This window comes from Anomaloglossus baeobatrachus, chromosome 5, assembly GCF_048569485.1.
Source record: "Anomaloglossus baeobatrachus isolate aAnoBae1 chromosome 5, aAnoBae1.hap1, whole genome shotgun sequence".
Lineage (NCBI taxonomy): Eukaryota > Metazoa > Chordata > Amphibia > Anura > Aromobatidae > Anomaloglossus > Anomaloglossus baeobatrachus.
This window is the reverse complement of record NC_134357.1, coordinates 424,195,356-424,208,650: the sequence shown is the minus strand read 5'-3', so window position 1 is coordinate 424,208,650 and position 13,295 is coordinate 424,195,356. Positions and strand designations below refer to the sequence as shown.

General features: G+C 48.8%; 1 protein-coding gene across 10 annotated transcripts in view; it reads left to right on the top strand.

Annotated features, from left to right (window-relative positions):
* LOC142311692 (microtubule-associated protein tau-like) overlaps positions 1-10,072 on the top strand; it is a 134,823-nt gene extending 124,751 nt beyond the window's left edge. For 8 of the 10 annotated variants that reach the window (XM_075350312.1, XM_075350318.1, XM_075350317.1 and 5 more), the window contains one exon: positions 8,533-10,072. In XM_075350312.1, coding sequence (XP_075206427.1) covers positions 8,533-8,748 — 216 coding nt within the window. In that variant the 3' untranslated portion in view covers positions 8,749-10,072. The remainder of the gene's footprint in view (positions 1-8,532) is intronic. The other 2 variants (XM_075350320.1, XM_075350319.1) reach the window with 1 other exon arrangement.
* The last annotated feature ends 3,223 nt before the right edge of the window (positions 10,073-13,295 follow it).

Genomic DNA, 13,295 nt, shown 5'->3' with positions numbered 1-13,295 from the left:
CTCCTACTGTTCACAAGTGGAGTTATTGTCTGCTGAGGCATGGCATCCCACTCTTCTTGAAGGGTAGCCCTCAGGTCATTGAGGTTCTGGGACACAGAATTACGAGCCCCTACACGGTGACTCAGCTGATCCCATAGGTTTTCTGTGGGATTCAGGTCTGGAGAAAGTGCAGGTTACTCCATTTGAGGTGCCCCAGTCTCCAGCAGCCATTTCCTAATGATGCAAAGTTGATGAGCTGAAGCATTGTCGTCCATGAGGATGAAATTAGGCCTGTGATACTCATGCAGAGGCACAATGACTGGATTAATGATGTTATTCAAGTAGTAGGCCAGTTCTGTATTGACTAGACACACCTACCCACATTCTAGCACCACCACCACCACCACTAAAGGCTCATCTGGTGACAACAGTGGCTGATGCATAGCGCTCTCTTTGATGTCTCCAACATTGTTGGTGGCCATCAATTTTTCTTAGCATGAATCAGCTCTCCTCAGTCAACAGCACTGAGGCCCTGGTGGTGTGGTCAGGTACCCTTGTAGGTCATGTAGCACGCAGCCCATACTGATTAAAACAGCTTGAAATAGGCTGATGTGACACTTGGCTGCCTCTCACCTCCCTTAAACGTGCCTGGAGTTGTGTGGCATTCATCATCCAGTTCCGAAGGGCATTGATCACAATGAAGTGGTCATCAGTGTGGGATGTGGCCAAAGGACGTCCACTTCTATGCCTTTCTGTGGCTCTTCCAGTCTCTCTGTATCTCTGTTGCAACCTGGTGATGACACTCTGTGACTCTAAGCTCAGTGACCACTTCCATCTGAGAACATCCTGCTTGAAGCCTCGCAATGGCGAGGTACTGTAGATTAATTGTTTGGTGTCATCTAGGTGTTATTATGTCAAAATGTGAACAGTATGATGAGGAGGACTGGTTAAATACCAATTCTAATTGAACTCTGAAATGGATTGGTCAATTCATGGATCACACACCTATTGTGAATTTTGCCATTAAAGAGGTTGTCCACTACTTTTATATTGTTGGTCCTTAGGATAGTGTCTTCATCAACTGGAGTCCGACACCCGGCACCCCTGCCGATCAGCAGTTACCGTTGCTAGTAGCAGGCAGCTGGAAATGCTAAGTCAGAAGCTGCCAATTGATAGAGACTGCGGCCAGTTACTGCACATCTGCCTCCTATTGATTTGGATTGGAGGCAGATGTGCAATACACAGCCGCGGCCGCTATCAGTTGATGAGGTAGCTCCAGAACTGAGCATTCCCGCTACCGCTGACGACACCGATAACATCTTGATCGGTGGGGCACGGCGTGTCAGACCCTGGCTGATCAGACATTGATAGCCATCAATGTAAAAGTAGTAGGCAACCTCTTTAAGCTTCTTGTTAGAGAACAGCAAGTTGTGTAAAAACTACTGAAACATTGAACAGTTGGATATATGCATTTAAAAGTTTAAAGAAGGTCACATTAAGTTCAACTGAAAAGGTTAGGGTGCATTTTAGGACCACTATGGGCCTAATTCATCAAAACCGGTGTTGTTCACATGATGAGATGTACTGGAGTGGGACTTCTGCTCCTCTTCATGAATTAGGAGCACCGGAGGAGTGGTGTTTAGCTCGATGTGCACCTTACCACAATCCTACTCCAGTTCGTGAGTAAGATTGGTGATGGTGCGAACCCTGCTGTCCTGCCCACTAAATTGGAGCTAGGCAAACATGGCATGAGCATGCCAAAAGTCACATTAGCGCAATCCCAAGTTGCACCAAAATTGTGTGGCTTTTCAATGCTTTGATGCTAGAATACTGGTGTAAAAGCTTTAATGAATTGAGCCTTGTGGATTGTGTCTGATATTAGCCCCATTGTAGTAAATGGCAATTATAATACCAGACACAACCAATGGACGATAGTGCTGCTTTTTCTGGGGTATTTTTTTTTTTACTCTACTCTTAGATCTCTTTAAAAGTTTGTGACTATTTGTGTTCTCTCTGTCTTAGTGATGTCTGAAAGTTCTTGAATAGGTATTTTGACCATGGCAGAAGTATAGTATACAGAAAATCACATATTCAGATGTAGTAGAGCTGTGTTTGTTATTTGGACTAAACAATAGAGTACACTGTGTTACATAGAAATAATATATCATAGTGTTATACACAGACCCCAATTCATCAAAGCTTTTAGTCCAGACGTCTGGTGTAAAAAGCTTTAAAGAGTTCGTGCAGCGTGAGTCCATGACTAGCATAAGACTTGGGCTGAGGCACACACCATTTCTTTGTCGCTCCTTATTGGGAGACCCAGACAATTGGGTGTATAGCTTATGCCTCCGGAGGCCACACAAAGTATTACACTAAAAGTGTAAAGCCCCTCCCCTTCAGCCTATACACCCCCCGTACTGCTACGGGCTCATCAGTTTTTATGCTTTGTGCGAAGGAGGTCAGACATGCACGCATAGCTCCACAGCTTAGTCAGCAGCAGCTGCTGACTATGTTGGATGGAAGAAAAGAGGGCCCATAACAGGGCCCCCAGCATGCTCCCTTCTCACCCCACTCTTGTCGGCGGTGTTGTTAAGGTTGAGGTATCCATTGCGGGTACGGAGGCTGGAGCCCACATGCTGCTTTCCTTCCCCATCCCTCAATTAGGGCTCTGGGTGAAGTGGGATCCTTTCGGTCTCCAGGCACAGGAGACCGTGCTCCATCCACAGCTCCTGAGGACCATGCTGGATAGGAGCCGAGTATCGTTCAGGGACATGGCCCTGCTACTTTGAGGTACTCTGTGTCCCCGTGGGGACCGCGCACAGCAACACTCCAGCATTGCTGGGTGTGCTAGTGCACCGGGGACAGCAGCGCTGACTGCGTTTGTGCCATTACACACTTCAGCGTCGCTGAGTGTGTTCGTGTAGGGGGACTGCCGCGCTGACCGCCGCTGCCATGGTTATCACTACGGCGCGGCTGGGACTGTTAGTGCGCCGGGGACTTCCGCGCCGACCGCGCTTATACGGCGGCCGCGCTTATAACTCGAGTCCCCGGCTTTTGCGGCCTAGTCTCGTTTTCTTCCCGCCCCCAGCCCTGCCAGTCAGGGGAAGGGCGGGACGCTGTACAGGACGGCAGCACTGAGGGCTGGAGCATGCTTTGCATACTCCACCCCCCTCACTCTGCACAGTGGGGCACCAGTTCCCGCACTTTTCTGGGTCACGCCCACGGCTCCCTCCTCTCCTCAGGACGCCGGCAGCCATTCCTCTCAGCTCTGCTAACGTTGGAGAGGAGAGACAAGCTCAGGGAGACCCAGGCAGGATTTCTGGTGCCCACACAACCGCTTTGCGAAGGCGGTAAGCAGCACCTGTGGTGCTGGCCCCACTAGTGCAGAAGTGTACTTATAGATTACATGATTATAGACTATACTTTACACTGTATGGTGCACTGTTGATTTTTGTCTATATACCCTCCTGTATTGCTCAGAGGAGACAACAGCATGTCGTCCACAAATAGCAAGGGTGCCAAAGCACAGACTTACTATGCTGCCTGTGCAGCATGTACGGCTATACTGCCGGCAGGTTCCACTGACCCTCATTGTGTGCAATGCTCGGCCCCTGTGGCACTTTCTCAGCCGGAGCCTCTGCTAAGGGCGGCCCAGGGAGAACCACCTGTTAACACTGTCCAGGTGACAGGGACGGAGTTTGCAGTTTTTACTGAAAGACTTTCTGAGACTATGGCTAAGATATTAGAAGCCTTGCAGTCCAGGCCTGCATCTCAAGCCAGGGGCACTGTGGAATCATTGCCCCCTGGTCCCCCTCAGTTGGAACAGCAATGTCCTCCCGGGGTGTCTCATGGATCCCAGGGTGAGGTCTCTGACACGGACCGCAGCCCCAGACCGATTAAGCGAGCTCGCTATGATATCCCCTCGACATCATCACAATGTTCAGGGTCTCAGCGAGAGGACTCTCTGGAGGATGAAGCGGAGGTAGCTGATCAGGATTCTGATCCTGAAGCCGCTCTCAACCTTGATACTCCTGATGGGGACGCCATAGTGAATGATCTTATTGCGTCCATCAATGAAATGTTGGATATTTCTCCCTCAGCTCCTCCAGTGGAGGAGTCAGCTTCTCAGCAGGAGAAATTCCGTTTCAGGTTTCCCAAGCGTACAAAGAGTATGTTTCTGGACCCCTCTGACTTCAGAGAGGCAGTCCAGAAACACCGAGCTTGTCCAGATAAGCGTTTTTCCAAGCGCCTTAAGGATACACATTACCCTTTCCCCCCTGACGTGGTCAAGGGCTGGACTCAGTGTCCCAAGGTGGATCCTCCAATCTCCAGACTTGCGGCTAGATCCATAGTTGCAGTGGAAGATGGAGCTTCACTCAAGGATGCCACTGACAGACAGATGGAGCTCTGGTTGAAATCCATCTATGAAGCTATCGGCGCGTCTTTTGCTCCAGCATTCGCAGCCGTATGGGCACTCCAAGCTATCTCAGCTGGTCAGGCGCAAATTGATGCACTCACACGTACGTCTGCGCCGCAGGTGGCGTCTATAACCTCTCAAACGTCGGCATTTGCATCCTACGCTATTAATGCTGTCCTGGACTCTGCGAGCCGTACGGCGGTTGCAGCCGACAATTCGGTGGCAATACGCAGGGCCTTGTGGCTGCGGGAATGGAAGGCAGATTCGGCTTCCAAAAAGTGCTTAACTGGATTGCCATTTTCTGGCGACCGTTTGTTTGGTGAGAGATTGGATGAAATCATCAAACAATCCAAGGGAAAGGAAACATCCTTACCCCAGGCCAAACCAAACACACCCCAACAGAGGAGGGGACAGTCGAGGTTTCGGTCCTTTCGGGGTGCGGGCAGGTCCCAATTCTCCTCGTCCAAAAGGCCTCAGAAGGATCAGAGGAACTCCGACGCATGGCGGTCTAAATCACGCCCTAAAAAGACCGCCGGAGGTGCCGCTACTAAGGCGGCTTCCTCATGACTTACGGCCTCCTCACACCGCATCCTCGGTCGGTGGCAGGCTCTCCCGCTTTTGCGACACCTGGCTGCCACAAGTAAAAGACCGTTGGGTGAGAGACATTTTGTCTCACGGTTACAGGATAGAGTTCAGCTCTCGTCCTCCGACTCGATTCTTCAGAACATCTCCGCCTCCCGAGCGAGCCGAGGCTCTTCTGCAGGCGGTGGGCATTCTGAAGGCAGAAGGAGTGGTGGTCCCGGTTCCTCTTCAGCAACAGGGCCACGGTTTCTACTCCAACCTGTTTGTGGTTCCAAAGAAGGACGGGTCCTTCCGTCCTGTTTTGGACCTAAAACTGCTCAACAAACACGTAAGGACCAGGCGGTTCCGGATGGAATCCCTCCGCTCCGTCATCGCCTCAATGTCCCAAGGAGATTTCCTAGCATCGATCGATATCAAGGATGCTTATCTCCACGTACCAATTGCTCCAGAGCATCAGCGCTTCTTGCGCTTCGCCATAGGAGACGAACACCTTCAGTTCGCGGCACTGCCGTTCGGCCTGGCGACAGCCCCAAGGGTTTTCACCAAGGTCATGGCTACAGTAGTTGCGGTCCTCCACTCTCAGGGTCACTCAGTGATACCTTACTTAGACGATCTGCTGGTCAAGGCACGCTCTCAAGAGGCATGCCAACACAGCCTCAACGTTACTCCGGAGATTCTCCAGAGTTTCGGGTGGATCATCAATTTTCCAAAGTCAAATCTGACACCGGTCCAATCGCTGACATTCTTGGCATGGAGTTTCATACTCTTCCAGCGATAGTGAAGCTTCCGCTGGACAAACAGCGTTCACTACAGACAGGGGTGCAATCTCTCCTTCAAGGTCGGTCACACCCCTTGAGGCGCCTCATGCACTTCCTGGGGAAGATGGTGGCAGCAATGGAAGCAGTCCCTTTCGCGCAGTTTCACCTGCGTCCACTTCAATGGGACATCCTACGCAAGTGGGACAGGATGCCGACGTCCCTAGACAGGAACGTTTCCCTCTCTCAGGCAACCAAAGCTTCCCTTCAGTGGTGGCTTCTTCCCACTTCATTATCGAAGGGGAAATCCTTCCTACCCCCATCCTGGGCGGTGGTCACGACGGACGCGAGTCTGTCAGGGTGGGGAGCAGTTTTTCTCCACCACAGGGCTCAGGGTACGTGGACTCAGCAAGAGTCCTCACTTCAGATCAATGTTCTGGAGATCAGGGCAGTGTATCTTGCCCTAAAAGCGTTCCAGCAGTGGCTGGAAGGCAAGCAGATCCGAATTCAGTCGGACAACTCCACAGCGGTGGCTTACATCAACCACCAAGGTGGGACACGCAGTCGGCAAGCCTTCCAGGAAGTCCGGCGGATTCTGCTGTGGGTGGAAGACACAGCATCCACCATATCCGCAGTTCACATCCCGGGCGTAGAAAACTGGGAAGCAGACTTTCTCAGTCGCCAGGGCATGGACGCAGGGGAATGGTCCCTTCACCCGGACGTGTTTCAGGGGATCTGTTGCCGCTGGGGGATGCCGGACGTCGACCTAATGGCGTCACGGCACAACAACAAGGTCCCAACATTCATGGCTCGATCTCAAGATCACAGAGCTCTGGCGGCAGACGCCTTAGTTCAGGATTGGTCGCAGTTTCGGCTTCCTTATGTGTTTCCTCCTCTGGCACTGTTGCCCAGAGTGTTACGCAAGATCAGGGCCGACTGCCGCCGCGTCATCCTCGTCGCTCCAGACTGGCCGAGGAGGTCGTGGTACCCGGATCTGTGGCATCTCACGGTCGGCCAACCGTGGGCACTGCCAGACCGACCAGATTTGCTGTCTCAAGGGCCGTTTTTCCATCTGAATTCTGCGGCCCTCAACCTGACTGTGTGGCCATTGAGTCCTGGATCCTAGCGTCTTCAGGATTATCTCAAGAGGTCATTGCCACTATGAGACAGGCTAGGAAACCTACGTCCGCCAAGATCTACATTTCTCGAACGGCGCCCCTGCGCCGCTCGGACGCACTCTTTGTCCTTGTCGCTGGTCAGCGTAAAGGGACACAAGCTTCCAAGTCAACCCTGGCTCGGTGGATCAAGGAACCAATTCTCGAAGCTTACCGTTCCTCGGGGCTTCCGGTTCCCTCAGGACTGAAGGCCCATTCTACCAGGGCCGTGGGAGCGTCCTGGGCCTTGCGACACCAGGCTACGGCTCAGCAGGTGTGTCAGGCAGCTACCTGGTCGAGCCTGCACACTTTCACGAAGCACTATCAGGTGCATACCTATGCTTCGGCAGATGCCAGCCTAGGTAGGCGAGTCCTTCAGGCGGCAGTTGCCCACCTGTAGGACGGAGCCGTTACGGCTCTATTATGAGGTATTATTTACCCACCCAGGGACTGCTTTTGGACGTCCCAATTGTCTGGGTCTCCCAATAAGGAGCGACAAAGAAGAAGGGAATTTTGTTTACTTACCGTAAATTCCTTTTCTTCTAGCTCCAATTGGGAGACCCAGCACCCGCCCCTGTTTTTGTATAACACATGTTGTTCATGTTAAATGGTTTCAGTTCTCCGATATTCCTTCGGATTGAATTTACTTTAAACCAGTTTATAATTTTTTCCTCCTTCGGGCTTTTGCACCAAAACTGATGAGCCCGTAGCAGTATGGGGGTGTATAGGCTGAAGGGGAGGGGCTTTACACTTTTAGTGTAATACTTTGTGTGGCCTCCGGAGGCATAAGCTATACACCCAATTGTCTGGGTCTCCCAATTGGAGCTAGAAGAAAAGGAATTTACGGTAAGTAAACAAAATTCCCTTCTTTGCGCCTTGTCTGACTAAATAAGAGGTACCTCCCCCTCCACCACACCCCTACACGCCGTTCTTCATCAATTGGGACAAAAGTGTCACAAAAGAGAGATTCACAGGACTCAGTCCATTGTTTATGTCAGTAATCTATGGCCACTGGACGGAAACCCTGAGAACCCGCCTTTTACTTCACAGCATTCCATCTCTGTTGATTAGCATAGCTGGCGTGACATCATCATTGTGGCGTAACACATATGTGACATCACGCCAGGCTGGCTAATCAAATGAAGATCAGATGGCGGTAGGTAAGTGGCACTTTTCACAGATTATTGATACAGGCAATGGCCCGTGTCCTGCAAATTAATTCACACCAATACTAGGAGAGATGTATGTACCCTGTGTTAACGATATCAGAGTAATGTATTTTACGAAATTGGAGTATGAGCTCAAGCAGCCATCACAACCCGATGCATGTTTCGCACTCAAGCTTCATCAAGGGGTGGTTTTTACTGAGTACACTAATAAATTTGCTTTGGTTTATTAATGCGTTTTGTTCTGGACCAATTCTTATTTATATTGGGTATTATAAATAATGAACTATGTTGTCATTTAAGTTTAATTTTTGTCTATAGAATAGAATGTGCACTGACGATGTCTACACAAATGGAGAAAACCTCCTCAGCTAGGGTGTCAAAACTATGAAACCCCAAATAATCTACTAGAGATTTTTGGGGTCCATAGCGTCTGATCACATAAATTCCATACTTATTTGTTTTTGTTCCTTTTCCAGATTGAGAGCCACAAACTGTCCTTCAGGGAGAATGCCAAAGCTAAGACGGACCACGGAGCAGAGATTGTCTACAAGTCTCCCACCCCTTCTGGAGAAACGTCCCCCCGGCGTCTCAGCAATGTCTCCTCTTCCGGCAGCATTAACATGTCTGACTCCCCACAACTCTCCACGTTGGCTGACCAAGTCTCTGCCTCTCTCGCTAAGCAAGGCTTGTGATGAGCTAATCTCTGTACGGGAGCTGGTGGTGCGAGAGACGTAGCCAAGATTTAAGAAAAAAGGGAAAGTTACATAAAATTGCCCACACCCAATTGAAAAATGAAACTGTCTCTTGTATACTTATTTATTACACGTCCCATCCTTGGAGGAACATCTCCACCTACTCACTAGTAGCAGAGGGGAGAAATCAGGTGTATTCATTGATGTTATGTATATTTGGTTTTCATTATAAGACACAAAGGGGATATAAAGGTGAGTGCCATATAGATCTGCCCGTTTACATTGGGTTCCCAAGACAGAGCAGAGTCTTAAGCATGGGTGAGGACTCATCAGCCACCATGTAAGGAAGAGAATACCCCTCTGGCTCAGAGGCTTTAATTATTTTGAGCCATTACTGCAATAGTTACTTCCTAATACTATTAGGGGTTTGTACAGGATTAGAAAGGGTCTTAGAGAGGGTCGGCTTTTTCATCAAAAACACCACCACTCTTTGTGTCTGGTATTATAGCTCAAGCTGATTCCAGCTAATAGACAGGAGTGGTGCCATTTCTGGAATTAATCCATTTAAATAATAAACTTTCAGAGGCATTTCATTTCTTTAACACATAATTTTCATTTTCTTACAAGGGGAACTTGTGTTGCATGATTGCAAACTCCCAGACTAAGAAATTCTGTCCCTATGTGAAGTCTATAAACAATTGCTTTCCCATAGTCTCGGCTTTAATAAACTTACTCTATAGGGACAAGCCAAATCTTGTACTAAAAGCTTTTTTGTTTTCTTTTTTATAGTCTGCACTGCCAAATCTGTAGTATGATCTGAAGACACCCCCATGTTTCATGTTAAGATAGCACCCCAGCACTGGCATGCATGCTGCAGGAATGATAAGGTGTTATCACCTCCGGCAATGAACAGGTTATTCCACTCTTATAAGAATATAACCTAGTTCACTTTTTTGGGTGACCTCTGTCCAACCCTCCAATACATTTCCACCTTGCCCTGAAGTTTGTTCTCTCTGATCTCTTGTGTGTGATTTATGACGAAACTGAAGAATTCGCAGAGGCTGCTAATCTGTTTTTGAGGGTTTTTTATGCTGTCCTTCTTCTGCAGCCCTATCATACCTTCCCTTTCTAATTTCAGTATTGCCTTCCTTTCTCCCCTCTGTTAACGTCATCGGTAACAACGCCCTTCCCCCCGCCCCCAATATACACCCCCTTTTCTCTCCGTTGTGTCTGTGGCTGTCCATATTCTGTGTCGTGTCTGACCAGCTGGTTCACACGGTCTGTTGCTGTATAAGTGGATTTGGAAATAAAGTTATTAATACAACATAGGTCTCAGGGGCTTCATTTTAGTTTAGGTAGGAAGTGTGCATTTTCACAGTCCTATTGATTTATTGTCATTTTTTTAGGTTGTATTCAACCAACAATTTGAAGAAGTCACAGATTTCAAGAAAACGCAACCATAATATGTGAATACAACAGCAGTAATAAGTGATGTGAAGCAGAACTATCACTATAGGAATGGGAGAAACTGTTGTGGCAGTATATACTGGAGCAGTTCATAGATAAGGAGTGTGAAAATGTTATTCTCCTCCTAGGTGTGGTACAGGGTTTTAACTCCTTCACAATATGTCGGAAGCAGGTGTATGAATCAGGTTCACGGGGTCAGCTTGCTCCATAACCGGCAGGTAATGGCTGTGTGTTACACCAGGATCTGCCACTAACCATTGTGAGTAGAGTGGAGTTCCGCCCATGATTCTTAAGGGTGCTTTGCACGCTGCAACATCGCTAGCGATGTCGAGCACGATACCACCCGCCCCCTTCGTTCATGCGACATTTGGTGCTCGCTGCCGTAGCGAACATTATCGCTACGGCAGCATCACACGCTCATACCTTGTCAGCGACGTCGCTGTGACGGCCGAACAATCCCTCCCTCAAGGGGGAGTTGCGTTCGGCGTCATAGCGACGTCACTGCGGCATCACTAAGCAGCCGGCCAATAGAAGCGGAGGGGCGGAGATGAGCGGGACGTAACATCCCGCCCACCTCCTTCCTTCCTCATTGTCGGTGTACGCAGGTAAGGAGATGTTCGTCGTTCCTGCGGTGTCACACACAGCGATGTGTGATGCCGGTGGAACGACGAACAACATTGTACCTGTGGCAGCAGCGATATTAAGGAAAGGAGCGACGTGTCAATGATCACCGTTTTTGAACAATTTTGCGATTGTTGATCGTCGCTCCTTGGTGTCACACGCTGCGATGTCGCTACCGGCACCGAATGTGCGTCACTAACGATGTGACCCCGACGATATATCGGTAGCGATGTTGCAGCGTGTAAACTACCTTTTAGTCTGTGAAATCCTGCTGTCAATCTCTGACAGCGGCATTTAACATGCGACACCATAGGGTATTGCCATTTTAAGAGTCCATCAGCGCCCACGTGACGTGGATTGCTATGATAGCATGGGGTCAGCTAAAGGCCTCCGTGCTTGTCATAGCAGCTCTCCTTTGAATCCTACCTTCAAAGGTCAGGCTACAAACGCGACTGTGATTTCTGCTATACACAGCAATGTATGGCATTGCTGTTTATAACATAAGCGATCAGAAAAATTGGAGGTTATACTCCCCTAAAAGGTCTTTTAAAACAGGAAAAGTTAAAAAAAAGAAAATCACTCACTTTTGCCCATTAAAAAAAAGAACCCTTAAGTACACATATGTGGTATCACTGCTTTCACAAAAGACCGATCTATCAATATATCAAAATTAAAACAATCGGTGAACTCTGTAAACTAAAACAATTTCAAGAACGACAAAATTACATTTTTTTGCTCTCTTCAATACCACAAAAAAATGCTGTATCAAAATGTCATATCTATCCTAGAATGGTATCAATAAAAACATCTTCTCATCCCACTAAGAAATAAGCCATCACACAGCCCCATCGACAGAAAAATGAAAACGTTATGGGTCTTGGAAAATTGGTGACACAACCCCCCAATTTTTTTTTTTTTCCGCAAACTTCAGATTTTTTTTTCCCAACAATAAAATAATAATGAAAAATGATGGATGTTTGGTATTGCCGTAATTGTACTGATGAGTAAAATCATATCAAGGTCAAGCAAAGTCATTTTTTACCACAAAATGTACACCTTAAAGGGAAACCTGTCAGGTGCAATATGCACCCAGAATCACGAGCAGTTCTGGGTGCATATTGCTAATCCCTGCCTAAAGGCTGCTTTACACGCAGCGACATCGCTAGCGATGTCGCTGGTGAAGGCACCCGCCCGTCGATTGTGCGTCACGGGCAAATCGCTGCCCGTGGCGCACAACATCACTTGGACCCGTCACATGGACTTACCTGCCTACCGACGTCGCTGTGGCCGGCGAACCGCTGTGACGCCGTGGTTTGTGCGGCATCACAGCGACGTCACACGGCAGCCGTCCAATACAAAAGGAGGGGCGGAGAAGTAGCCGAAAGAAAGTGACGCCCACCTCGTTGCCAGAGGACGCAGGTACGGTGTTGTTCCTCGTTCCTGGGGTGTCACATGTAGCGTTGTGTGCTGCCTCAGGAACGACGAACAACCTGCAACAGCAACGATATTTGGGATTAGAACGATGTGTCAACGATCAATAATTAGGTTAGTAATTTTGATCGTTAGCAGTCGTTCGTACGTTTCACATGCAATAACGTCGCTAACGAGGCCGGATGTGCGTCACGAATTCCGTGACCCCCAACGACATCTCGTTAGCGATGTCGTTGTGTGTAAAGCCCCCTTAACTGTCACTATGTACACTAGCATAGGTAAAGAGATCTTTAGAAAAAGTATTTCTAAAGATCTTTTATCATATGCTAATGAGGCCATCAACTAGTCGCAAGGGCATTAGTTCTCTTGGCTAGTCGGACCCTTAGCATGTAAGTAATCCCCTGTGGGCGCACTAACATGTTAAGTATGTGCATCATCAGAGATATGGTCGATCTCACCGCTCTCTGCTCCCATCACACCAGACACTCGATTTCGGCTCGGTGCGCATGATCAGTAGTCCCGGACTTCAAGTCAAACACACTATGAAGCCTGGTGTTTGCTTCCCGGCTTTAAACTGGTGTAGTGCAAATGACTGGAAGTCCGGGGACGTTCTAATAGTGCGCACTGAGCCCAAAACCAGTGATGGCAGCAGTTCTGAGCCCGCCATTCCTCTGAGGCTGCACATTCATAAACATGTTCGCTCGCCCACAGGGGCATGCTTACATGCTAAGGGGGCCGACTAGCCAAGGGAACTAACACCCTTGCGACTAGTCCCTGGTCTCATTAGCATATAATCTAATATATAAAGCTGAATGTGTGTGTGTGTGTGTGTGTGTGTGTGTGTGTGTCCGGGATTGGCATCTGCACCGTCGCAGCTACAGCACACTCACACTTCTGGACCCCGAGAGCGTCAAAGGCTATGTTTTGAGGGGAAATTTTAACCCCGCGCTTTACAGTTATTCACCAAAAAAACTACCTCCATTAAAGCGAATGGAGCTGGGAGCCCTTAAATGGAATGTTGGCGTGTC